The sequence below is a fragment of the Mastacembelus armatus genome, chromosome 21 (assembly GCF_900324485.2).
Source record: "Mastacembelus armatus chromosome 21, fMasArm1.2, whole genome shotgun sequence".
NCBI lineage: Eukaryota > Metazoa > Chordata > Actinopteri > Synbranchiformes > Mastacembelidae > Mastacembelus > Mastacembelus armatus.
Window position 1 is genome coordinate 20,547,403 of NC_046653.1, and position 25,443 is coordinate 20,572,845.

The window sequence follows — 25,443 nt, forward strand, 5'->3', positions numbered from 1 at the left end:
CAACAGGCGACCTGATGCCTTCTTAGGCTGTCGGATATCTGAGTACTACAAACATAACATTCGACGTTACACTTTTATACCTGTTATTATCAAACGACACATTATTATTAGACAGTAACCTTCGCTGAATCTCCGCTCAGGCACTCCTACCTTATGTATCCACGATAACGGGCCGGTAGCAGTGAACTGTTTTGCTTTGGTGTTGCTGTTTTCGAGCAGATTGTGAAGGTAACATTAAGAGGTGCGTTGCTTTGGCTCCGTCAACAGGGTGAAGACGGTAATGCAAAGCTCTGTCCAGCACAATAACATTTCAGATCTTCGTTAAAGTGTTAAGAAAATCAAACCACGAACGTGGTAAACCAGCTTTAACCTGCATACAGACCTAGAGTGTCCTGGCTTTTATTAAATGACACTGTTTTCATTAAATAAACACAGTTATCATCCTAATACTAGGCCTATTATCTGTGGTATAATATCTTAAATGTGGTTTACATCTATTGAACAGTGTGTGTAAAGTTGTGTTACAGGAGTGTGAGAGAAATGACAACAATAAACAATAACAAAAGAAAACATGATGAAAACATATTTGACAATCTGTTATAGCCTTTATGAACCATATAGAAGGAATATTAAAATCATTTATTTAAGTAAAAGTGCCAATATGTCAATAATATATTACCCTTTTTGTTTTTTTCAACTTTATCAATTAATTGGCACGGTGGTCCCGTCTCGATGACGTCATCCCCATGCGCCTGGCGAAGCGGAGGGCACGGCTCTCGTGTTGATGTTTTTGTGAATTAGCGGCTCGTCGGTTCATCGTCCTGATACAGTTTTACTGAAAAATGTCCGTCAGCGAGATGTTCAGTTACATCCAGGGGTTCCTCACCGCCGACCACGACATCAGGGAGGTGAGAAAGCGCCGATGTCAGCGTTAGCTGTCACAGACGAGGAGCTGCCTGCTAACCTTTGTCCAAACCCGAAACATTTTCACTCTGCGATAAAGACGAGTCTGACAGAGATAACTAGTTAGCTGTCTACGGGCTTTTTATTCAGGTTGACATCGAGGCTAAACAGACGCATCTTATATTATAAATTAAATTCCGCTCTGTTCTCTGGGTCTCTGGTTCTTCGGGCGTTAACGGGAAACCAAACTCTGCGTTGATTTAATGCTGTTCTGCGTATTGGACGAGACACAGCTCCCACAGCACATTGACTCACCATTAACATATACTCTCTTTTATTCGGCACCGTCCTCAACACGGACACACGCCTTTTTAAATACCCTGACGTGGTGCGACATTTGTTGTCTAATCTGTTTTGTTTAAGTTGATTTAACTAGTTTTTTGTGGCTGCATCCTATTACGTGTTGGCCTTCAAACTATTTGCAATGTCAGAAACGCATCCTTAAACCTGACTTAAAGGTCTTTTATTGACTGAACCTGTGTAGTTCAGTGTAGTATGGAAGAGGATTAGGTCTAATTTTATTGGCAGTATTTTGATCCTCTTCCATAAAGGTGAAATAACCATGAGCAAAAGACACTTGTGAGTGGAGATGGGCTTTAAAATGATTTTTTTCCTATCACGTACATGTAATAGATGTAGCTCTAAAGTAATCATCAATTTGAATGACATGTTTGAGGAGCTGGGCATCTATTTTAATAAAAAAAAGTGGGAGAGCTGGATCAAAAACACATACACACATACTTTGTGCACTTTCTTATAGGATATCCGTAAGGTGGTCCAGGTCTTGGAGCAGACTGCAAGAGAAATACTAACAGTACTCCAAAGTGTCCACCAACCATCTGGATTCAAAGAAAGTGAGGATTTGAGACAGCAAGAAGTGTTTCGACTTGTACATGTATGTGTTTGAATGTAATTCGACCCTGCTACTTTAAAATGAGTCTCTTGTTTTGTGTCATTAGTTCCCAGTAAGTGTGCAAAGGCACGGGAGTTGTTCTGCACAGTCAGGACACAGATTGCAGACCTCAAAACGAAGTTTCCCGCGGAGCAGTATTACAGGTATGAGCCATGTTTCACAGTAGTTGCTGTCTGTAGCTGAACGGTGAGAGTTGGCGTTCGAAGGGCTTACTGCCAAGTTCAGACACAATCTGCAGAAATATACAGATAATGAAAGTTTACTCTGTATGAACTTTGGCAGGTTACAGTTTTCTTGCTGTGATGTGTCTGTCTGAGAAGTCCAGTCAATATTAAATCAGATTTTATTCAGGAAAATAAAAGTAACTGCGATCACCTTAGGTAGCAGTGATTGGATTAACAGATGCTATTAACTGCCCTGTTGTTAATGTATGTACACAGGACTCTCTGGAAAGCAGAACAGATGCTGAGTGGGTTATTCTGGTGAAATATGTATTTTATCTCCCATTCGCTTATCTTTTTGATCCAACTTCAGGTTCCATGAGCACTGGCGGTTTGTCCTGCAGCGCTTGACTTTCTTAGTAGCCTTTGTTGTCTACCTGGAGAGTGAAGCTCTTGTGACTCGGGAAGAAGTGGCTGAGATACTGGCCAGTAGGTACCGGTTTATGTGTCAGGTGTGTAATTGTTACAGAGGAATGTGTCCTGACTGTTTTTATTCTTCTGCTCTCTGCACACTACAGTTGAGGTGGTGCGAGAGAAGGGCTTCCACCTGGATGTAGAGGACTACCTGGCAGGTGTGCTGATCATGGCCAGTGAACTGGTGAGTCTATTAACTGCCTGCATTTCTGTTTTTATGACAGTTATAATGTTTTAGAGATTCACCTTAAAGGTTGATTTCAGAGATTGACAGGTGTTTCTATTATTTGCAGAAATGTAACAGTTCCTTGTGCATCTAAGTTGGTAACTTTGTGTTTAATTCATGCTGTTTTTCCTTTCTCCAGTCACGGCTGGCGGTAAACAGTGTGACAGCAGGAGATTACAACCGACCGCTTCGTATCTCCAACTTTATCAATGAGCTGGACTCGGGCTTCCGCCTGCTCAACCTGAAGAATGACCCGCTGAGGAAGCGCTACGACGGCCTCAAGTACGACGTGAAGAAGATTGAAGAGGTGGTGTACGACCTGTCCATACGCGGCCTGGCCAAAGAGTCAGAGTCTGGCGGGGACAAGTAGAGCTCAGACATAGTGATTGGCTGTGGGAGACGGGGGAGGGCGCAGTAGCTACTGTGGGCTGGGACTTCACAGTGGTTGCTGCAGATTAGAGACCTTTCCCCACCTGGAAGACCAGACCCAGGAATCTGCCTGAGGCCCCAGCAGCCTAGGACAGACTGTGCGAGTGAGTGTGAATGAATATTTGTGCGAATGCATGCATGAGAAGTGCTTTAGATGGATGGCAGTCTGTCAGAAAGGTGGCAGAGAAGAGTCTGGCAACCTCAATGTGAGGCCTAATGTTGATGTTCGGTTTGTGGACAGTTTTTGGAAATCTGTTCTCTGCTTCATCTTTTTTTTTTTAGTTGATTTTGCAACTGTTTCATCTAGTTTGCAACAGATGACTTTTTTATTGATTTATAGTATGTTGATGTTTAATTTGTTGAAAAGACTGATGGAGATGTTTCACAGCTCTTGTCATGCAGATCTTACATTTTGTAGTTTATTCACAAAAACAAAAAGTGAAATGTACTTATGTTGTTTGCCAGATAAGTTGACACCTACTGTTATTTCTTTGGAGTCTGTATTATTGTCAAAAAATAGATGTATGCAAACAATAATCCAGGAGCCTTATTTGTTAAGGAAATATTTGATGCAATGGTCAATCTATAATTCAAAAATTCAAAAGACACTAGCAACCAGTCGCTATATTTTCTTACCATTCATTGATTATTTCTGGCTTCCGTAGAGAAGCCTTAGTTTGGATTTTGATCTTTAGCAATTAACCTGCACAAACCGAATTGTTATAAATGAGGCTCCAGGAGCAGTAGAGCCAAAGAAATCACAAAGATGCTCTTAACACAATGTAAAAGTACTCTGATTAGTTAGCTTACTTTTTTGTGATTTTCTTTTTTTTTTTGTCCTACAGCAAGGAACCGTTGCAGAACAGTGCCAATGAATGTTTGTTGAGTCATTTCAATGTTTTGGTTGTTTTGAGTGACGAAGACCTAATGCAAACTAGTCAGAGTTGCATATATTGCACGTGTTGTGTTTATTTTTCTCAATTGAGGAGACGTGTTAAGGTTTGTTCATGTTGTTAGCATCCACACTTCTGTTGGCGTCTGTGCTGTAGTGGTGCTGGATTTTTTTTTTTTTTTTACAAAGTATTCACTTTCTTTCTTGCATCCTGTGCTTTTGTTCCCTGTCTAAGTGCATTTGACTTTTACTTTTCCTGTCTGTGAATCAGTTTTTCTAAAGATGCCTGAAATGACTGTAAATACATTTCTACATCCCACATTTCAAGCTTCAGACTTTTTAAATGAGCGTATTGCACAGAAAAACACAATAAGCTGAATCATGTTTAAAATCTTTTAATATAATTCACAATATATTACATTGGGGAAATAATACATCAGGTCTTTCATATGCAAATGAACTGAGCAGAAAGGGTATGCATCTCAGCAGGTTGTTTTTTACATTTCTGATGGGTTCGTCTGAAACACCATCCTCTGACAGCACAGGAACATTTGTGTGGAGCTTAAAGTGTGGAGCAGCCCTGCACTCCAGTGATTTGCTACCTCTCCTGCTACTTCATAGCAAACATAAAACAGTACAGTGTTTTTGATTTGATGACTCGATCAACTGTGTTGTCTTGACCTACAGCTTTGGCCCAACTAGGTTCCTTGTCATTTGAAGACTTGTGAACTAACAAACACAATTTACCAGCACTTCTACTAGCGAAGAATAATAAAGAATCATAAAGTGCATCAAACAAAATAAAGCTTTCAGAAATAAAAACACAGCAGGGATAGCAAAAACACACAAACAAAAATAAGTGATGATCAGGCGATAACATATAATTAGCAGCCAGGACTGTTCGAGGAATAATTATATTGCCTGTAAATTGATCTTAATCAATCAAGCGCCGACAGAGGGCAGTCTAGTCTGTATCTCAGAGATAAATGCTACCGTGTCAGTTTTAGCTTAACAGTAATTAAGTACCAAGGCACAACAGCTCATCGCTGGGTCACATAACACAGTTAAAACCGTGTCATGACAACATGGTTGGGATGGGTCTTTTTTTTTTTTTCTTTTTTTTTTTTTAAGGAAAGTTCATCAAGTAATCAGGGTTTTTCAATCTTTACAGCAAAACTGTCATAATCCCAGAAGCCAGAGAGATGTAATGTTAGGGCAACTAAAAAAAATCTGTCACTGGAAGAGGGTGTGATTATATAGAGATAGACATGGATTTTATCTTATTTACATACAATGTTGCAATGATAAGTCACAATAAAAATGATTTATTGTTGACATTGGATTTAACAATTAATTTTTAAAACATTTATTTACTTAGAATTGACAGAAAACCTGCTGCTTCCTATCCTGGTTCCATGGCCCAGTCTGTGCAATCCCACAAAGTCCCAGAGATTTAAAAACTGCACTTTGGTACACACACTCAGGGCAAATGTGGAATTTGACTATTTGGTTAACACAAATTTGACTGACTAGACTTCTCAGTAAGTGCTCTCATGGCACTAAGATTCTTCAGCGCTATAATGACGAAGGGAAGCGTTAATGATGCCAATAAACATAAAGAGATTTGAGACTTGAGTCGAACCTGCCACATGAAACTCAGAAACACAGCGTGCATCGAAGCAGGAGAAATCTTGGGAAACTAAATGCATATAGAGTAGCTACGTCTTTTGAAACTGGCAGAGATTATTGCTGTTATGTGACTTCTCATTTAAACACAGTGATACAGGAGGTCTTTCAGCCTGTTAGAGAGGCTCTGCTCGACTGCATCTCTGGCAGTGAAAGTTGCTCTACCGCCAACGTGTGGTAGAGGGCGACACAGACAGGAGAGGGCAGTGACAAACACAGGCCACTGAACGTTGCTTTGGAACACATCTCCACCTCAAAACAAAAGCCCCCATCCACTGTCTCGTATAAAAAACATTACATAACATTTTTTCTTTTTGCAGTCAATCATGTTCAATCATGCTTTTCAACAGACACGCCTTATTTACTGCAAACACAACTCTCTTTCTCCTAGAGCAAACAGTCTTTACAATCAAGGCTGACAGCCCAATTGTTTTGGTTGTCCAAGAACTGGATTTTTTTTAATGTAACAGCTTAAAATTAAATCTTCATCTTCATGACATTATGGCGCACTTATAGTTTTATAAGAAAAAAAGTGCTCTATCTTTCTTTTATCCTAACAAGAAAGATGTTTTTTACTGAAATCTAACAAGTTAGGACAGTGGGGTCACTCAAAAATGCTTCTTGTCCCTAGGTTTTTGCAGCAGAAGGATTGAGATTATTTACACGGTAACAAAGGCGCTTCTGAGGGACAGTTAGTCTCAGGAGCGAGTTTGATTTGTGTTGATCATGATGTTGGGCAACGCATTGCGTCTTTTCCTCCAGGTGCCCAAGTCTCGAGCGTATCTCCTGATCTGATGGAACCACTGCTGGGTGCGGGATTTGTCTGAGGCGCGGAAAACGAAAGACTCACGTCGAATATCAAGCACCTCAAAGGTGTCTTCACAGTCCGGCTCTGTCGACACCACACAGTTTCCCAGGCGGATAGGCTCTCTCAGGACTGTGAACTTCCCGCTGCTCTTGTCCTTGATGAGAACCAGCACTCCATCTCGAACGCTCTCTCCACCACCATCCCCTTGTTCCCCCCGTGCCCCAAGGTCGGTGCCTTGTCCTGGGGCTTCACCTACCCGCTGTGTCCTCACCATCAGCAGACTCTGGACATTTTGGAACTTGAGGGCCTTGCTACCCTTTTTCACCCACTGACCGTCTGCTGGCTGGGACAACTGGAGTGGTCCCTCCATGACGAAGCGTGTGTTTTCTCTCGACCATCCCACCGTCTTCATTGACACCTCTCGCATCTCTATGTTGATGACCTCCCGGTTCTTGCGACTGTCACGGCGAAACGAGCGGAGGGACCAGGTGACTCCATTGCCCTCCTGCTTCGTCTTCATGTTGATGTGCTCCAAATGGGACTCCACCCGACTCTTGGCCTCACGAAGACGTGAGTAGTCAGGGTGACATTCAGGAGTGACCTTAATAATGCGGCTCAATAGAAGTGGGTATTTGGTCACCCTCTGGAGAGGTGCCATGAGGAAAGAGCGCAGGTTCATACGACGCAGTGCTGTGTTGTCATTCTGGGAAACATCCAGGAAGATTCTGAAAAGAAAAAACCAGAGAAAATTAAGATGAAATTGGAGAGACTCAGTCTATGCATGTCCCCTGAGAGCTTTTAAAAAGTTGATTAATGGGAATCACAGGACAGCCTGACTCATGGGTGAGCTGTGGTTCTGTCTAAAAATATGAATCATTGCAGCCTGACTCTCAAAATAGACCTCTTTCTAAATAAGTAATAACCCACTGTCTTTTCCATTAAGAATGACATAGAACAGCTGTGGCAGGAACTAGAGAAAGCTCCCAGTGTAACTTTTCTGTCACGCAGACCAACAGGAAGAAGAATCTTTGTATACTGTGTGTACCTGAGCAGCTCCTTCTCCTTTTCCAGCGTGTTGAGCATGTTAACTGAGGTGGACTGCTGCAGGCAGTAGGTCTGGAAGGCGGGCAACATGTTGACGAACTCCAGGAAGATCTCTCCTATGTACACTGTTAGCAGATCCTCGTCTCCCTGAGGTCAAATCACAGAAGAGCAATTGGTCAATGTTCATCTCCCGTAAGTCTCGCAAGTCACAGTCATCCATTGTTGATGGTACAGTAATATTAGCTTAGCCACCAAACATTATGTGAGTGTATGTTTGGCTTAATTAATTAGGACCATGTAATAAAGGTGGAGCTCAAACATCCATCCACCCATCCATCCATCATCCATCATCCATCATCCATCCATCCTCTATACCCGCTTATCCCTTAACCAGGGTCCCAGGGATCTACTGGAGCCTATCCCAGCTCTCTCTGGGTGAAAGGCAGGGGTCCACCCTGGACAGGTCACCAGTCCATCACAGGGCCACATAGAGACAAACAACCTCACACACTCACACTCACTCCTATGGGCAATTTAGAGTCACCAATCAACCTGACATACATGTTTTTGGACTGTGGGAGGAAACCAGAGTACCTGGAGAAAACCCACACAAGCACAGGGAGAACATGCAAACTCCACACAGAAAGGTCCCCGATAGGGAGCATTGAAAAGCTAAGAAAACAGGACTACCTTGGGTCAGTATGAGAGGGTGAGGGAGAGTGGGTCACCTGGTCAAAGGCCTGGTCAATGCTGTCCTGCAGGTGTTCAGTGAAGCGGTCGTTGACGTCAATCAGCTCTTGAACATTACCAAACACCACCGTGAGCTGCTCAGCTGTCAGCAGCCCAGCGCTCTGCATGGGGCAGTAAAATTCTTCTTTGATGATCCGCAGGTCCTCACCGTAGCTGGACTCTGTGTTCAGAAATTCAAGGATGGCTTCTTTGCGCTCAGTGCGCAGCTTGGAGCAGCGTTCACACATGCGCTCTCCTCGCTCTTTGGAGGCCCCGTCCCTCAGGCCACAGTCTGGACAGGGTCTCTGGGACTCCCAGGCTCTGAGCGAGGCGGATGGTCTCTTCCAGGTGCGGGACAGGCCTGGGCCAATGCCACTGTCCACCCGTTCAACCTCGGCTCCCCGGCTTCTGCGGTAACGGCGAGGCTCACTGTCTTCCTCTTCCCGCTCATCACTGAGACCCACCACACCACTGTCAGCACTCAGACTGCTGATGGTGCTCCAGCGGTGCTGCCCAGAACGCGTCACACCCAGACCCGCTTGACGCTCCTCACCAGGGGGCTCTGAGCGACCACGAATTGCTGCTGGAGCTGGAGAGAGGTGGATGGAGATGGTTAGAGTCATTAGTGGCCATCATGCTAATGGTTTACTCTTTTTGTTCTTCACATGCATTCCCAAGGTCCTGACTCTTAACCTTCACATCAAACCCTAACCCCAGCCCCAGTTTGTGCCCCTGTTTAAGGATATTTTGAGGTTAAATCTTATTCTCCACAAGTTAATTAACTGGCAACCCAGAAAAACATTTAAAAATATGCATCTTATCCCAAAACACTATTCTAACCACCTGGAAGCTGAAATATTCAAAAGAAAGATAGGTAGCCTGCCAAATACCTGAATGGGAAACAATCACAACTATCTTTTATTTTTGTGCCCAGATGGAAGAGTCTTTGTGGATTTTGAAAAAAGAGTAATAGTAAGTAACATTAAGCATTTTTCAGTTATGGGTTAGGGATAATAATAAAAAAAGTCCTAACACTCAAACAGAAAGTAGAAGGTGAGGACCAGCCAAAACATCCTCACCCCTAATAAATACAATTAAAACTGGTCCTCACAAGGAAAGTCATACAAGTAGACAAGCACCATTAACAGCAGCTCAATAGCTCCCTAATGAATATCCATTTAATCCAGACTAGCTATTACTGGTTATGTCAAAATGAATAAAGTATTATTGATATCATCTTTCTCCAATAATTTGACGTTTAACCATCCAGTCAACGGCTTAACCTTGTCGATACATGTCGTGTCAATATGTGTCTGTGGGGGGCGTGACGACTGGGTGCAAAAACAAACAAACAAAAAACAAAACGAATGTCTTCATTTTTAAAGAAACCCTGGGGCTTACTGGGAGGTTCATCAACAATTTAGGATGATTCACCATCACCATCATAACCAGATCATAACCCCTGATATAAAGATGGTTGTTTTTGGACAAGGTCATCAGTGTCTTGACAATGCTCAGCACTGGAGTTTAAATTATTCTCTCTGAAATGTCTAATGTGACAGACAAACAGGCAGTTACTGCCCCTGACAAAAAAGTTCAGGTTTTTGGACCAGTGTGATTGTTTTCTGTTCAGCGGCCGTGTATCTTAACCACCACTTAGAGACACAAAACCAATTATCACACATCAATGTCAGGTTGATTGTCACAAAAAGTGGTTGTGATAACAGTTGTATAGTGTCTTTTGTGGCTCTAAAGGTGCCTCATAATGTCAGATGAGGGTGGATCAGGGTTATCTCAGCTCCATCAGTCCATCACTTGCTCCATCGTTGCTTCATTGTAATTAAAATACAATGGATTATATAAAACACAGGTGTTGCACTCACCACTGTCTCTGTCTCGGTCTCTGTCTCGGCGATGGCCGTGGAGTCGGGCAGCAGCAGCGATCTTCATCTCCAGCTGTTTGCGCTTGGAGGCGTCAGCTGGCATGGGGTCGCTGTAGTGGGGCCGGAGGCGGCACTCGCGCTGCGCCCTCACTGTCTCAGCGAGCTCATAGGCTGCGTCCGAGCTGGAGCGCCTGCAGCCCAGACCTGTGTGCTACCATGTGGAAGGACACTTGTGTCAATCAAGTCCTCACACTGCTATAAAAACAGATGACTGTGAGGAGAAAAGGTGAGCATGATGATAACAGTAAAATCGCAGCATGTGCATGTGTGTGTGCCTCTGGGTGAGGAGTTTTCAGGTATGATGTCACCATGTTCACTGTCATTACATAACAAACCTTGGGTATCTCTCTGATCCCAGCATGTAGAACAGACAAGAATCCAAATTTCACACGAGACGCAGCACTAATCATCTGCCAAGTCTAACAGTCTAAACACAAGAAGACCACATCCAGAAATCTGCTCTCATCACAGCTTGAAGCCACACATCCTTGTATCTGAGCAACATCCTCTGAGTGACAAACCAAAGCATCCTCTGTTTTTTTGAGGAGGGATTTCCCAACACACAGCAGACAAACACCCCTCGCGTGGCTTTAAAAACCCATTTAGGGTCTATCAAACCCCTTAGAGTTGATGTGAGGTGAAAGTAGAGAGGTCATTGTCTCTCTAGGATCATTGCTCACCCTACAGAGGCATCACATATGTCCATTTAGTGTCATAATATTGGCTTTGATTATCTTCCTGAATGCTGACAATTTCCTAACAGCTACAGATGATTAAGACACATGTCTGAGGAAGACAACATGATATACAGCTTAGAGCTATGAGGTAATACAAAGGAGAATATTTCATGTATCACTGAATTATCAAACAGCAGCCATTACACTTTGGGAATGCAGAGGCTCTATTCTGGATTCAGAGCCAAAAATGAAAGCAAGAAGTCAACTCACCTCGACATCTGTTCTCTAAACTACCTACAGCCTTGTGGCATGCATGTAAGATGCGACTCCATGTCAGTCCGAATCTTCTGCAGATGCACAGAGAGGAGCACAATGCTAGCTGCAGTAAAGGTTTGTGTCAAACTGCAGCCAGCCAGCAGAGAGGAGCCATGCAGAGAGCAGGAATGAAGTGCTGAGTTACCAGCAGCACACTGATGGAGGGGGGCTTAATCCTCTTTTTACTGCACCCTCAGATGTCAAGCTGTTGCTGGAAGATAGAGCGCTGCATGCTCATTCTTGTCTCAACAAATACCTCTGCATCAGTATGTGTGAATGATGTGCATATGTCTGTGTGTCGCAGTCCCCTTGCTTGTCCCTGTCATCCTTAAAAAACAATGCTATCTATGTGTTTCTGTACATTTCAAAACAACAGTGAAAAGCAGCGAGCAGAGAGACACGCACATACGAAACATTTATGACATAAAACAGGACTAAGAAAATGAAAAAGAATCCTTACGCATTCTCCTGCTTCCTCTCTTCCTCCTCCTCCTGCAGGTGTCTCGTCGCCAGCATCAGCTCTGCAGGCCGTTGCCGACGTTGCCATGGCAACGGCGGAGGGCTGACAGTCGGTCGAGGGGGCGGTGATGTCACAGACTCTGCCTCGGTCACCTGACAGCCTGACGGGGGCCTCAGCGGAGATCTCTGCACTGCAGCTGGTGGAGAGAGGAGGAGACGAAGGTAGAGAGGGGGAGCAAGATGGTTGGAGAGAAGAGAGGGAGTGAAAGGGAAGGGCAAGGGAAAGATAGGAAGGGAGAGGGAGAGCAAAGGGAAGGGAGGATGAGAAGGAAAAGCCAAGGAGAATGTGGGGGGGGGGAGTAAATGGAAAGCAAGGGAAAGTCAAAGGCGGGAGAAAGAGGGAACAAAAGGGAGAAAAGTGTTAATTATAATTCTGTCTGAGCTCTCTCCTCCTTACCGCATCTCTGTCATTCATTCCCTCTCCAGCCCCTCTGCTTTGTGCTCTGTCTCCTTCCATCCTCACCACCCAATCTCCTCCTGCTTCATCATCCTTCTATCCCACAGATCAATGCCTCTGGACGCATCTGATGCCCCACCATGTCACCCCCAACCTCTCCCCACGAGGACAGAAATTAGACACATCAGTGGACATTAACACCTGAACCCCAGGACCACAGGGACAGTGCCTGCACACAAACACACACAAACACATGGAGGCGTCACACTTTCGCTTCATTCCTTTGTCTGATAAGTGGGGATCCATTCTTGCAGCACACAGCCAGCATGTGATCTGGGAACCCCCACAAAAAGCATATAGGCGCGCGCGCACACACACACACACACACACACACACACACACACACACACACACACACACACACACACACACACACACACACACACACACACACACACACACACACACACAATACTGACATGCACTGACAAACCACAACATGCATTTCTAAGAGCCCATGGCATACACACATTGCAGAGGCAAGAAGTCTAAGCAAGCAGGGTCTCCCAGGTTTTAAGATGCCAACAATGGAGTGCAATGTGCTCAACTCTCATCCGGCTGGGGACTTTTGTTGCATTTCATTCCCTATCTCTGTCACCAAAACCTTTCCAGTCATCTCTGCGCTGTCAACTGTCCAATACAGGCACTAAAATGCCACAAAAATAATATTAAAAAAATATCTAAGCAGGTTTGTAGCATTTTAATAAATACTCCATTTAATAATTGTTTAGCCACTTAGAGGCAGATAAACACCTCAACAGGTTAAAAAATACACCTTCCTGACATAATTAAGTCCATTATCTACACTCGTTTTATCTCTGGCTTGGTCACCACCAATACCTGAGAAAAATATCAAGTCATTGAGGGCTAGATGCTCCAGTCTTGCTTTGTTTAGCTGTGTTCTTTATAGGATAAACAATAAATGTGCCATCAAATCAAAACCATGAGCTGAAATAGGCTAAAAAAAATAAAGTCACAGTTTATTACTGTGGGCGTCCCTCCTCAGTAGCTCAGCTTTAAAATAAATTTACACATCTTAATATTTGGGTTTCAGGCATTATTGAAATCAGAAACTACCCAATTTAACTACCTTCATTGATTTCATTTTTCAAACACTGGTGAGCTTCATGGTCAAGCTGGTGCAAAATATAATATCACTGCTTTGACTTCAAGAAAAAAACAACTTTGTAACAGCAATTTTAGAGATTATTATATTTTTACTCAAATTCAGTGCTGTGGTTCTTTATCAGCTCAGCAGGTTTAATAGGCATATGGGTCAAAACACATCTGAAGGAAAGAAAGCCTGTAACTTCCTCAGATATCGACTTTCTCTCTCAAAGTTGTGCATGTAACGAGAGAGGGATGGTTACCCACAAGACCCAGTGGAGTTTTGATTTGGGCAAGCTTACATAGTTCTGAACAGCAGCTATACAGACTGAGCTTCAATACAACATTGCAATGTAATGTTGTATGACAACTTGTCTCCTTACTCTCTGAGATAGAAGTGAGAGAAAATGCCATCCTCAAATCACTAGATTTGTCCACACAACATTTGAAAAGACAAATCTGTTTTACTTTTGTCTGATTTACACTGATATAAAACAGATTTATCAAATCCTCACACTTTAGAAGCTAAATTACATTAACAGCACCAGTCCAATAATCAGTTAACTGGTTCATCACTAGTTTTAAACTCAGCCCTGATACCCTATATGGTTCATTTAGACCTATTACATACCCTCACTTATTCCTGTGCCAGTGTACGGTCTCATTATTCTAATGGTTGTTACATAACCCGGTCTCTTGGAGCTCTGTCTCTCCCAGAACCAGCTAAACTACTGAGCTCTTTCTCAACATGTCATAAAAATAATTTCTCAACATCCCTCTAATGCTGTGCGGCACTTCAGCACACATATTTCTTACTAAACGATAGGAAACCCTGCCAGCCTGCACTGCATTACACATGTAATCAGCAAAGCCAACACAGCAGATTAAAGGTGTGCAGATGTCCAAATTAAAATGGTGCCAGTGTGGCAAGAAGGCAGATATAATAAATGGATGCATTTGAGGATGCAGCTCTAAGGTTCACTTACACAGTGTCATTAAAGGCCTTTCCTTCATAATATTAACTGTCACACCTTCAATGATAGATGGGAAATAATATCCTGCAGCTTAACTTATCAGGAAACCGCTGTATGTGATAGATCGCTGCTCAACATGGCATGATGTGACACTGGAATTAGCCTGTCATTTTTATTAGTGCATATACAGTATCACTTCAGTGAATTGAACATACACAGTGTGTGCATCTAATAGAAACAAATAAACGGAAACTGCTAAACTAAAGACACGCCTCCCTCTGTGTGCTATACATAACTGCTGCATTGTTACTGCAGTGTATGGTTGATTCAGTGGTGCTGCTTCACTTTATTTCTAGTCTATAAAACCCTCCCAGGTGTAATAATATAAACATCGCTGTAATAATACAGCCGTGCTTTATGCTTTGTATGCAAGTCTGGCTGCACAATACACTTAAAGAGACTTATTGGTGGAAGTCAAATACCTCAGGGTGCAGAGATCACACAGAATATTGTCATGTTTAATTAATAAATCTTCAAGTATTAAAACATTCACTGAACCTTGGGTTGAATTTAAATTACAAGGGGAGCCAACAGTGTGTTGCGTTATGGGTTCTCTTTGAGTATAAAACATTAATGTACTTGGGATAAACAGTTGAATGTGAGCTGCTGGAGCTGTCAGAGGGCCGTATGAGAGGACTGTGCTGAAATGTTTAGGCAGGTTAGTAACAATTTTGATAATCAATTCTTTAGACAGCCCATGGTCCTTTTATTTGTTTCATATCATTACAAACAGAAATATTTTTAGCCACGCTACAGGAACGACTGCAGGGACACCTTGTGAATTCTTCCTCTAGTGCCACCATGAGGTTCATAATTGTGCTGAGGGAAACATTTCTGGGTTGAATGGATTCTTATTAAATGTGTCACTTAAATTTCCCCTCAGGAAAAATTGGACCTTTGGCAGTTCCCTGAATTTCACCTAGTGCCATCATCAGGTCAGAATTAAAATTTAATGATCAAATACATGAAGAGCTAAGGATATTTCAGCTTCAGCTATAACCAGCATGTAGTCTAATTAGGTATTGTTACCATGCTAGCAAGAAACATGCTAAACTGGTAAACAGTAAACAGGAACACATTCTGATGCTGAGGTTTGCACAAAGCTGTGCCTACAAATAGACTCTTTGTCTTGTTCAGGTACTTTGAAGACAACACCTTAGGCATTTTTCACTATTTAAAAGCTTTCATAGATTTATTGTAAAAAAAATGTTGCAGCCCATGACTGGAGCTCTGCACTCATGTATAGAAAATGTTACATATATACAAAAAGTAACACACAGCAGTTATTTTTCTTCTGCATTCATGCAGCAGAGCGTCAGACATCCATCATACCACAGTACAGACAAAAGAACGACAGTCAGTGGAGACTCCTGACAGGCAGGGAAGATACCGTCTATCACCCATTTATCAAATCCTGCAGCCTGCAGGAGGGTGGAGTTTCTATTCCTCAACAGGCCTTATCAAGTAGCTCCTCTGTGTTGAGCGTCTAGTATTTACACTGCACATAGGACAGGACACAAATGGCACCATAGTCCTGTAAAACACCACCACCCACTCACCCTAATGTTTGTTCTTGATCAGAATGGACTACAGTGGCGGGAAGCCTGCATTTATTTAGCCAACAGCTGACAATGACAGAGGAGAGACAGGAAAGTAGCGAGTGTGTGGGGAGGGTGCCAGTCTTCCACTCATACTTCATGCCAGCCTCCCGCCCACGTTCTCGTCTGCAGAGCCAACCCTGTTAGCTCCGACAGCTGTTATCACAATAACTGACATAAATCGATAACACAACAACACACGTGGGCTTAAACAGATGGACTCACACACAGATACAAGGCATGTGCACTGCAAAGCACACATGGATGTGTACATACACTTCCCTTGTTAAACACACACATCTGTGCTTCTTTAAGCTGCTGCGGGGCTCAGATACTGTGAGATTTAATTTCACCATAGAAAAAGATTAACTGGATTAAAACAACAAATATAAAACAACTTTAAGTAGCGTGTAGCACAATTAAAAATAATCAACGATCCTTTGTTCTCACTTATCTACCTGGGGCTGGTTTGTATTCAAGGTGTTAAACACAGGACAATCACAACCTCACTTTAATCTTGGAAATGATGGAAGTATTCAGATTCGTTGCATAAGTATCAGCAGCAATACAACACTTTAAAAGTGCTCAATTACAAAATAAAAATCTCTACTACTGACAATAATAAACACATATTCATTCCATCCAGTCCTCCTGGCCCCATCCCAGACTAACCTCTTCTTGATGAGGTCCAGTGCAGAGCCGATAAGACCATCCTTCATCTTATAGATCTTGGCTCCATAGCTGGACAGGTCCGCCCCCTCCAGAAGAAGTGCTGGACAGCAGCTGGAGGGCCGTTCCCAGTTCTCCCTGTTGGGTGGGAAGGGAATCGACCCAGCTGGTTCCAGACTGCTTCTCCTGCGCCTGCTGCTCCCAACATCTCCCCCTGCAGCCACCGCTTTCTCCTGGTCTGAGCTCGCCAGCGGCTGCAGGGGTGAACGTGGAGAAGGGCCTGTGCGGATGGGAGAGTAGCTGCTGGTAATGGAGGTGGAGGAGGAGGAGGTGGGATCTGCTGTGCTGTTATTCTCTGTAGTGCTAGAAGGAAATATCTCTAAGGAGGTGGTGGTCTGCAGGCCTTCACTGCTGGTGTCTGTAATTTCACCAGTGCTGTTGTCTCTCTTGACTTCCTCAAAGCCTCCTCTCTGCTTTCCGTCTCCTACTCTGGAACTTGACTGAGAGCCATTCAGATCAGAAGGAGGTAGCTTATCCTCATCCACTCCTGCATCTCCCAGGAAAGCCTCTGGTTTTCCAGATGCCACAGGACCTGCTGTGGACTCCCGATGTATTTCTCTGTCCTTTTGCCTCATCCGTTTAAACTCCTCAAATGTAGGGATATGTAGGCGACCCACAGGAGGCCTGCGGTGCTCGGATATAGAATCTGCTCCATTCCTCTTACCTGCAATGTTATCTGTTGTGTAGGAGGTCTTAACCACTTTTGGGCTGGACTGGGAGCTGTGGACAGCTAGGTTTGGACTGCTGTTTTGCCGCCGGAGCTGTAAGCGCCTCAGGACCTCCTGCTTGATCTCCTCAGGGCTGGTGATGCGCATAGTGCACAATGGCTTGGACCCAGCACCTGTTGAATGCACACCCTCCCGCTCAATAGGTGTAGCACCTGGGGTCACCTGAGGCCGCAATGGGAGGTGCTTCAGAGGCTCAACTGCTGACCTGGCACTCTGGAGGCGGAGTTTCTCCCTCAGACCCCGCCTTGCATCCCATTCGTCAATGCCACCCGGAAACAGCAACTGAGGAAAGAGTGGTAGGTCCTTCCTGGGCAGCCCATGTCGAGGGTAAAACGCCAGGCGCTCTGGGCTGGGTACTAGTCCATGTGCCCCCAACATTGATCCATTTGGGGCCCCGTCATACCAGTGGCTAGTGGAAGTATAGCGTAAAATAAATTCACTGTCCACACTCCGGTAGGGCGCAGCATTGAATGCGCACAGGCCAGAATCTGCCACAGCGTTCCAGTTCAGATTCTCCATACTCCTGTAGGGCCTGCTGCCATTGCTCCCTGTGTGCACACAGGAGCCGGGGGCCTGCTCCAGACCTGGCCCCACCCCCAGGGGGCTCTGCCTGTTGGAGCAGTACCTCAACCCAAGGTTTGTGAGCAGGGTGCTGCTGTTACACCTGGCCATAAGGGGGAAGGGAGGCCCCTGGAGGCCTGGGTAGTGAGGGACACTGGGTGTGTGTTGGGAAAAGGAGGACAGGGGGTTGGGGGACAGGGGGAGGTTGGTGATGCAGGGCTCCATGTCTATGATGAAGGAGAGGGGAGAGGCGCAGCCAGCTGGGGTGCCAGCAGAGGCTACAGCAGAGGAAGTAGAGGGGTAGTCACATGGTGGTGGAGGCTTTACATCTGGCATGGCTGTGGGCTGAGAGAGCAACCCTCAGACACACATTCAGCAGGTGTGAAGAGCTGCAGCCTGCAGGGACAAAGGCAGAAGGTATGAAAGTTAGATCAGAGATAGAAAGATGACACAGATTCACAGACAACAAACAAACAACTTTAGTGTTACTGTATGTTTGTCATAGTGTCCTTGCTGTGTTTGTATCAGTGTGTACAGATAAAACCATGTAAGCTTTAATTATGCCTGAACCAGCTCCAACATGAAATACAAACTTTTTAACCTCTCAAATCCTTGATTTTATCTCAGCAAACCACTGAATGTGCAAGCTTTAGCCAAAGGTTTCTTATGGGTTTCATCAATGTCCAGGTAATTCAGTATTTTACATTCATTTCTCTATAGTGTGAGAATAAGTAGAGAGTAGAGACTGTAAAACTTCTTAGGGTTGAGCTTGAAATTGATCAGTTATGCACATCTCTGAATTTATTGTGGTAATAGTTCAACAGGTTGATGTGATGGATTATACAACTCCAAAAACTTTCACCTGTCTTTTTCTCTTAAGCTCCCAAGATAAATTGTTTTAATTCCTGCAGGCGAGATAACATCAAATCGTGACTTAATTTAGTACATTTAATAAATTGAACGATGTGATTTTGAATCTGAAAGTCATAAAAATATTCCAGCTAATATTGTGATATTGATTTCAACAGTGCCACCTTGCCCCTCTGTTATCAGACTAGTCTGATGGAGCTCAGATCTTACAGCAATGAATCCACTGTTCAGACTTTACAGTTATACTTTCTGACTGAAATTTGTCAGAGGTCTTCAGAGGAAAGGATGACATCGCAGCACACACACATAATGGAATAAGGGACGGTCACAGCTCTGGACACACAGACACTAAAGTGTGGTTCCTTCACCAGAATAATCACATTCATTTTATATAAATGGCTCCCTATCTTCCCCCTCGGGCTCCTTCCCTTTTCTTTCTCTGCAACAAGAATAATAATAGAGGGATTATTGCCCTGCTTGTCAGGCTATAAAAACATGAGACACAGAGACAGATACAGAGAGACAGGCAGTGCAGTAGGGAGAATAAAAAGAAAGCGAGAGCTGGTAAAAGACAGACAGAGACAGAGGAAATGAGTGTGATGCTGAGAGGACAGTAATGAAGATAACTGCTTGGCTGTCCACTGGTGGCCGGCTCTGCCCTTTCCTTCTGACTAATCAGACAGCAGCTGTAGATTAACCAGGGGCCGAGAGAGCAGGCAAGACGGTACTGGGTGTACAGCGGCTCCTTCTCTCTCTCTGTAATGAGTATAAATATCACATCAGCCAGCCAACCCAAACACCCATCATCCACATCTCATATTCTGTCTATATCACAGTCAGCAGTGCAGGGTTACGACTGTGATTATCACTGTGATTATGAAACAGGGACTCGGAGGGCTCATCCCCTGTGCATTAGGTGAATCATAAAACCCAAATCATTTTTAGACTCAAATGTTCCCTAATGCTGAAGCACGAACAGGCTGCCACGCTTCTCTGCAGCTTTGCAGTAATAAAGAAATCTTCATTCCTCACAGGCTAGAGGTAAGCAAGGCTGTGACCACAGTTGATCAGTAACCTCCAACAAAACAGACACAGGCAGTTTCCCTCAAATCTCATTCATTGGATGTTTATTAAATGAATAGTGCTCTAAAACAAAAACCAAGGGCATTCATCTGTCAATCTAAAGTGAATCCTTTCAACACTGAAGACTGGACCTCAGTGGAAGACAATAACAATTCATCGTCAAGGACACGGCTGGAGATAATTTGTAGTTTTCATTGTCAACAAATCCATTAAAAGAACAAAATCAACCATAAGTTGATCCTACCTCCAGGTACGATAATGTTCTTGCTCTGACCCAAAGCACTCTGTTGTTTTCCAAAACCAGTGAGCCACACCATCGCACTGGGTGACATGTTCCTTCCCTACCACACACACCGACACACACACACACACACACACTGTAGTTTATCTTTACTTTGTCTCAATGCGAGTTAATGTACCACTAAAAAAGTTCCCCGATAATGCACACCTTACTCCTGATCAAATAACATTCATCCAAAGACAAATAAAAACTGATGATGACGCTGGATGCAACATCACGACCGTTACTGGTGAGCTGAGAGCAACGTGAATAACTGTCAGATATTTCATGACAATTCATCCCGTAGTTGGTGAGACATGTCACAACAAAACTATGAGAGTGGACGTCATGGTGAAAAGTCAGGCACTCATCAAAGTGTCTCGCCACAATCATCTAATACAACCTGAGATATTAAAGGCTTTAGTACCAAGTGTAAAAAGGGCAGAAAGATGTTATTATTTCCATCCATCATCCATTTTCTATACCCGCTTCTTCCTTAACCAGGGTCACAGGGATCTGCTGGACCCACAAACTTATTTCATCCCACTGAATAAAAAAAACTTCACTATAATGTCAAAACTGGTCACTGTATAATTGTTATTACGCTGAACTAGTAACTTTTAATTGGCTTTTCCCTTTGTTCATGAAGTACTGCTTTTATTTCTTTGGTCAGTTCTTAAGTCTGGAAAGCCTCTTACAGTTCCCTAAACTAGCTGCACGACTGAGCCCTGGCCACTGCACCTTTACCTCTGTTATTCTGTGAGACATAAATTGTGTGTATATGTGTATAGTTTACACTGGAGGGAAAAATGCTGATATGTGGAATTTGGGTCTCATTACAATAAGGGTGTGTGTGGTGTGTGTGTGGTGTGTGTGTGTGAAGAGCAGGCAACGAGCTGCTCAGCGTGTCCCTGCCTCTCGCTCTCTGCCTTTCTGTTTGAATTACTGCCAGTATAAAGACTCTCTGGAGGTCCGTGCTCTCGCTACTCTCTCTGTCACCGGAGCTAACTGAGGAATAACTCATCCCTACCAGCAGGACAGTTAATCAGCCATCATGTCCCAGCATGCACAGGGGCTTGTTTGTCCAGATGAGATGGCTGAATTCTTGAGGACAGCATCAAAAGCAGGAAGAAGAAAATGTATGTGATTGGCTCCACTGTCACAGTGTCTGCATTAATAAATGTGGACAAAATCAACATTTTAACAACAAGTTAGTTTGTGGACTACAGGGCCTTAAACTTTCAATCATGAAAGTTTTTTTTTTTACCTACTTTGAATACATTTTTCCTGGGTTGGACTCATTTCACCTCATTTCTAGTGCTGGGAAATCTACAGCATACAGTGATATTTTAGACAATAATGTGGTTCCAGTGTACTGTGCACAAAGCAGCATAATCCATAAAGAAATAGTTTGGGTTGGAGGAACTTAATTGGCCTGCAAAAAGACTTTGGGCTGAACTGCTTAACACTAAACATCAGGGTTGGATCTCACTAATGCATTTGTGAGTGAATGAGACCAGACTCCTGCAGCCATGCAGACAGACCCATAGTTTGCGAAAGAAGTCTGGGTGTCCACATATTATATTATGTTCAAATTCAGCACTAACAAAAGCTTTCCCTGGCTATAAGGGATGAATGCACTTGTCTGTGGATCCTCTTAATATCTGTCTAATATCTGTATATATGAGTCAATATCTGTATTTTGTTCTCGGCACATCTCCTCTCCCGTCTGACTGGGCAGAGGATGACTAACAGCAAGCGTCAAGTTGCAGGGATCAGATTTGGAAACAAATCCTCCTGTTGCATCCAGCAGTTCCTGCAGCTGCTGCCAGTGTGATGTCTGATCTTCTAAACTTACCCCATTTTAATCAGGCCTCTGTGCTGCTTCTCTCCTCCTACAGGTCATTGGCTCAGATCCCAAACTGTCCACCTTCCTCTTCTCAGTCTCCCGTCAGTGCAGCGATCTGTCTGGAGCTTCCACCGAGCCAGACAGACATGGCCCTGAGCTGCAAATAGAGAGAGAGAAAAAAGGCACATCAATCAATGAGGTTTCTAAACATAATAATAAAAAAAAACTACAGAGGAGAAGATTGTTCTGCCAAGTGCTGCTGCTTTTGCCTCTGATAGACAGGGAGAGACACACAGAGCAACAGAGACTAGAGGCTTGAATACCAGATGTATCCTGATACTGTAAAACAAACCGTGTCCTCCTTTCACAGATTGAATTAGATGTTGAGTCAGTTACATAATTAGTGTTTCTCTGTCAGGATCGAGTAGCAGATTACGTACATCACGTGAACGTGTAAGGTTTCTTGAGAACAGCCTACAGATAATTATTAAATGTTAAAATTCCACTAAGAACAACACAGATCTCCATTAACAATCTAGTTTATGTTTATATGTAATACAGTCGTGTTTCATCACTTCTGGGTAGGAGAGAGAACAAATGCTGGTGGTGCTGATGCCTGCCAAAGACCTCAAAGACAAATTAGTTTTCTATATACTGTATTTACACCCCACAAACAACTTAAGTAAAATAAATTCAATTACACATTTGTCAAACAAACAATAAGATAAAATTAAGCAAATTTAAACTAAATCAAATTAAATGTGTTGCCAATAAACAAAAACAGAAACAGTAACAGTAAATAATATAAACAGCAGAAATTCCAGACATAACTACAGAGCAGACCGAATGTAATGTAGGACAGCCAACTAAAATAGACTGAACTTTTACAGACTAAAGAGACTGAAGTGTGAATTACGCCAACAGCTCAGATCAAAGCCTCTGCTCAGACTAGGAAACACTGCCCTGCAGGAATAAAACAAAAGAACCATCTCCACCTTCTCTCTGAACCCAACTGCTTCACTAAACCCAACCACTTCTCCAGCTTCAGCCGCAAGATGAGAAAAGAAACCAAATGTTGTCATTCAAAGTTCAGGTCACATGATCCCCCCCCCCCCATGGGATGCTGGGATAAAGAGTGCTGTGGTTGCAACATCCAAAGCTTTGACAAGTGGCAGAATGTCAGACATGAACCGCCCTCCTTTATCCCAGAAGTGCTGGATGAATGATAGGACTTTCCCTCTCTTTTTCCCCATGCAGGCTGCTGCTGATAGTCCAGTTCTGTATTTTACCTCTGATAACGCCACTGAAACAGTTTTCTTGTCAGAGAAACTGGTTGTTGGAACTGATGGAAGGGACCCAGCTTTTTATTTATTTATTTTATTTTCACTCTTTATCCCCTGAGCGTTTAAATCATTGAACCAGTTCCGTGCCGTTCCAGTCCATTTCATTCATCCTCTCCTCATGGGCACTTCAGAACCTCCTAAACTATTCAATGTGTTTCTAAGCAGATTTTATAAGCATGTCCTGTTACTGAGCTCTGTGCATGTGTGTGTGTGTGTGTGTGTTTGTGGTGGGGTAGCACATTGAATGTCTTTTGTATGTTATGCAGTTGTAGAAGAAGTAATAACGTGCTCTGTGGTTTTTGACACCTCCAGTGGTCGCTACAGACAAGCAGACTCATGCCTCTGTCTGCCTGGCCCAGCTGTTGTGTGTGGGTGTGTGGGTGTGTGTGTGTGTGTGTGTGTGTGTGTGTGTGCTGTGTTTCCACCTTTATCTTTGGAAATGTATTTTTGTGAATCCATAAAATAAGTAAACATAGTTTTCAGTGTCACAAGAATCACTTTTGCATTCGCAACTAGAAAAACTGTGAAACATTAAAAACAAAAAGAAGCCAGCATGGAAAAAAGGCCATAATAATAAGAACATAGCTACTGTCACTATTCGACTGGTTGGGCTGGACTGCACCATATACCTCCATTATGGTACAGGTTGCTGTGCTCCCCCTATTCTAATCTAACCGTGTAGCTGAGAACAGACTGAAGCTTAAAGTCAAGCCAAATAATATCTTAGGCTACAGCAGGGTTAACTGTCAGAAACATGTTTAACTGGCACAGAGCAGATTATCAAACATCGCAGCAGATGTTGCTCTAAGTTACATCTGTTTACAGACATGTTCTGCTGCTGAAGAGACTTTTCTGACTCTTCTGCGTTGTTTTCAAACAGAAAACCACGAACACACACTGAAAAATCATCAAATCAAATCAGGAAGCAGCAGCAAAGTATTGTCACATAATCACAGCCAGTCTATGTGATTAAAACACAAGACACTAGAAATAAAACTAATTTAAATAAAACTAAAAGTCTGATGCACTTTCTCTGAGACAGTGTCAACAAAAATTGAGCAGTTTTACAAAGACGATGGAGGATTTATTGCAAAGTTGTTGTAGTAGATTGCATTAGACATGTACATGAGAATATGATAAGACTTTACTCCAGAATTTACAGAAAACAAATATTTGAATCAACAACCAGAACACTCAGCTGTCTGCAAGTCTGTAAAAGGAGCCCAGCTTGGTGGTTTGAGTTAACAATATTCAAATACCCGTAAAGTAGACATGGCATGAATATGTTCGCCTCCCACCAAGCATGCTGTGGCTCAGCAGGTGTCTGGATCTGAAGGTCTGCACACTGTGAAAGGCAAAGTAACATTAGCACAGCTGGAAGGCACAGCTGGAGGCACAGCTCACTGTGACAGGACAGGAGAGGGCACATGGTCAGAAATTTCAACGTCCTCACATAAAACCAGAGAAATTTTAATTAGTCTTTTTTGGTCCACTAACTGGTGGTTGTCAAGCTCAGGTAGTGAGCTTCTTTAAAATACCCTCCTCGGTGGTTAAATCTGAAAACAGCATGACATGAGCCTGCTCAGTCATGGCTGGAAACAGTGTGGCAGTAAAGTTAAGATGGCAACTTTTACAGGCAATTGGTTCTGTATGTTTGCTCCTTTTACAACAGGTGTGCCCCGGTCTCATAGTATACAACTGTAAAAAGGAAAACAACAGTCATTAGCAGGCCTTTAGTTGATTTTAATGAATTGTAAGTGAGTGAAAGGAAAGCCTCATGGTAGTACTACAAATGTGTGTGTGGGTGTGTTGTGCATGATGTAGCACAGTGCTGGCATGCTGTCTGGACACAAACACAGCTTGAACACCACAGAGATACTTCACTTGCACAACAGCCAGTCTGGTGACTTTGGCCACCAGCAGACACTGAAATACTACTGACTGGTTTCTCTTTTTAGGAGCCGCAGTAACAAGTGCCTGCAGCATCAGGGACTCACACTGTGACTGAGGAGAGTGGAAATGTGA

General features: G+C 43.4%; 2 protein-coding genes across 3 annotated transcripts in view; one reads left to right on the top strand and one right to left on the bottom strand.

Moving 5' to 3' along the window:
- The first annotated feature begins 742 nt into the window (after positions 1 to 742).
- On the top strand, positions 743 to 4,379 carry tsn (translin). Its single transcript, XM_026294555.1, has 6 exons — positions 743 to 908; positions 1,724 to 1,817; positions 1,923 to 2,019; positions 2,411 to 2,526; positions 2,616 to 2,695; positions 2,877 to 4,379. Exons 1-6 carry the CDS (start codon positions 843 to 845, stop codon positions 3,105 to 3,107), a joined length of 684 nt encoding a protein of 227 aa, XP_026150340.1. The 5' UTR covers positions 743 to 842; the 3' UTR covers positions 3,108 to 4,379.
- A 105-nt stretch (positions 4,380 to 4,484) lies between these two features.
- Positions 4,485 to 25,443, bottom strand: part of arhgef49 (Rho guanine nucleotide exchange factor 49) — a 44,954-nt gene continuing 23,995 nt past the window's right edge. For both annotated transcript variants that reach the window (XM_026294690.1, XM_026294691.1), the window contains 7 exons: positions 22,085 to 22,232; positions 16,648 to 18,389; positions 11,721 to 11,916; positions 10,209 to 10,419; positions 8,325 to 8,914; positions 7,598 to 7,743; positions 4,485 to 7,277 (listed from right to left, as the gene is read on the bottom strand). In XM_026294690.1, the coding sequence (XP_026150475.1) occupies positions 6,443 to 7,277; positions 7,598 to 7,743; positions 8,325 to 8,914; positions 10,209 to 10,419; positions 11,721 to 11,916; positions 16,648 to 18,329 (3,660 nt within the window). In that variant the 5' untranslated portion in view covers positions 18,330 to 18,389; positions 22,085 to 22,232 and the 3' untranslated portion in view covers positions 4,485 to 6,442. The remainder of the gene's footprint in view (positions 7,278 to 7,597; positions 7,744 to 8,324; positions 8,915 to 10,208; positions 10,420 to 11,720; positions 11,917 to 16,647; positions 18,390 to 22,084; positions 22,233 to 25,443) is intronic.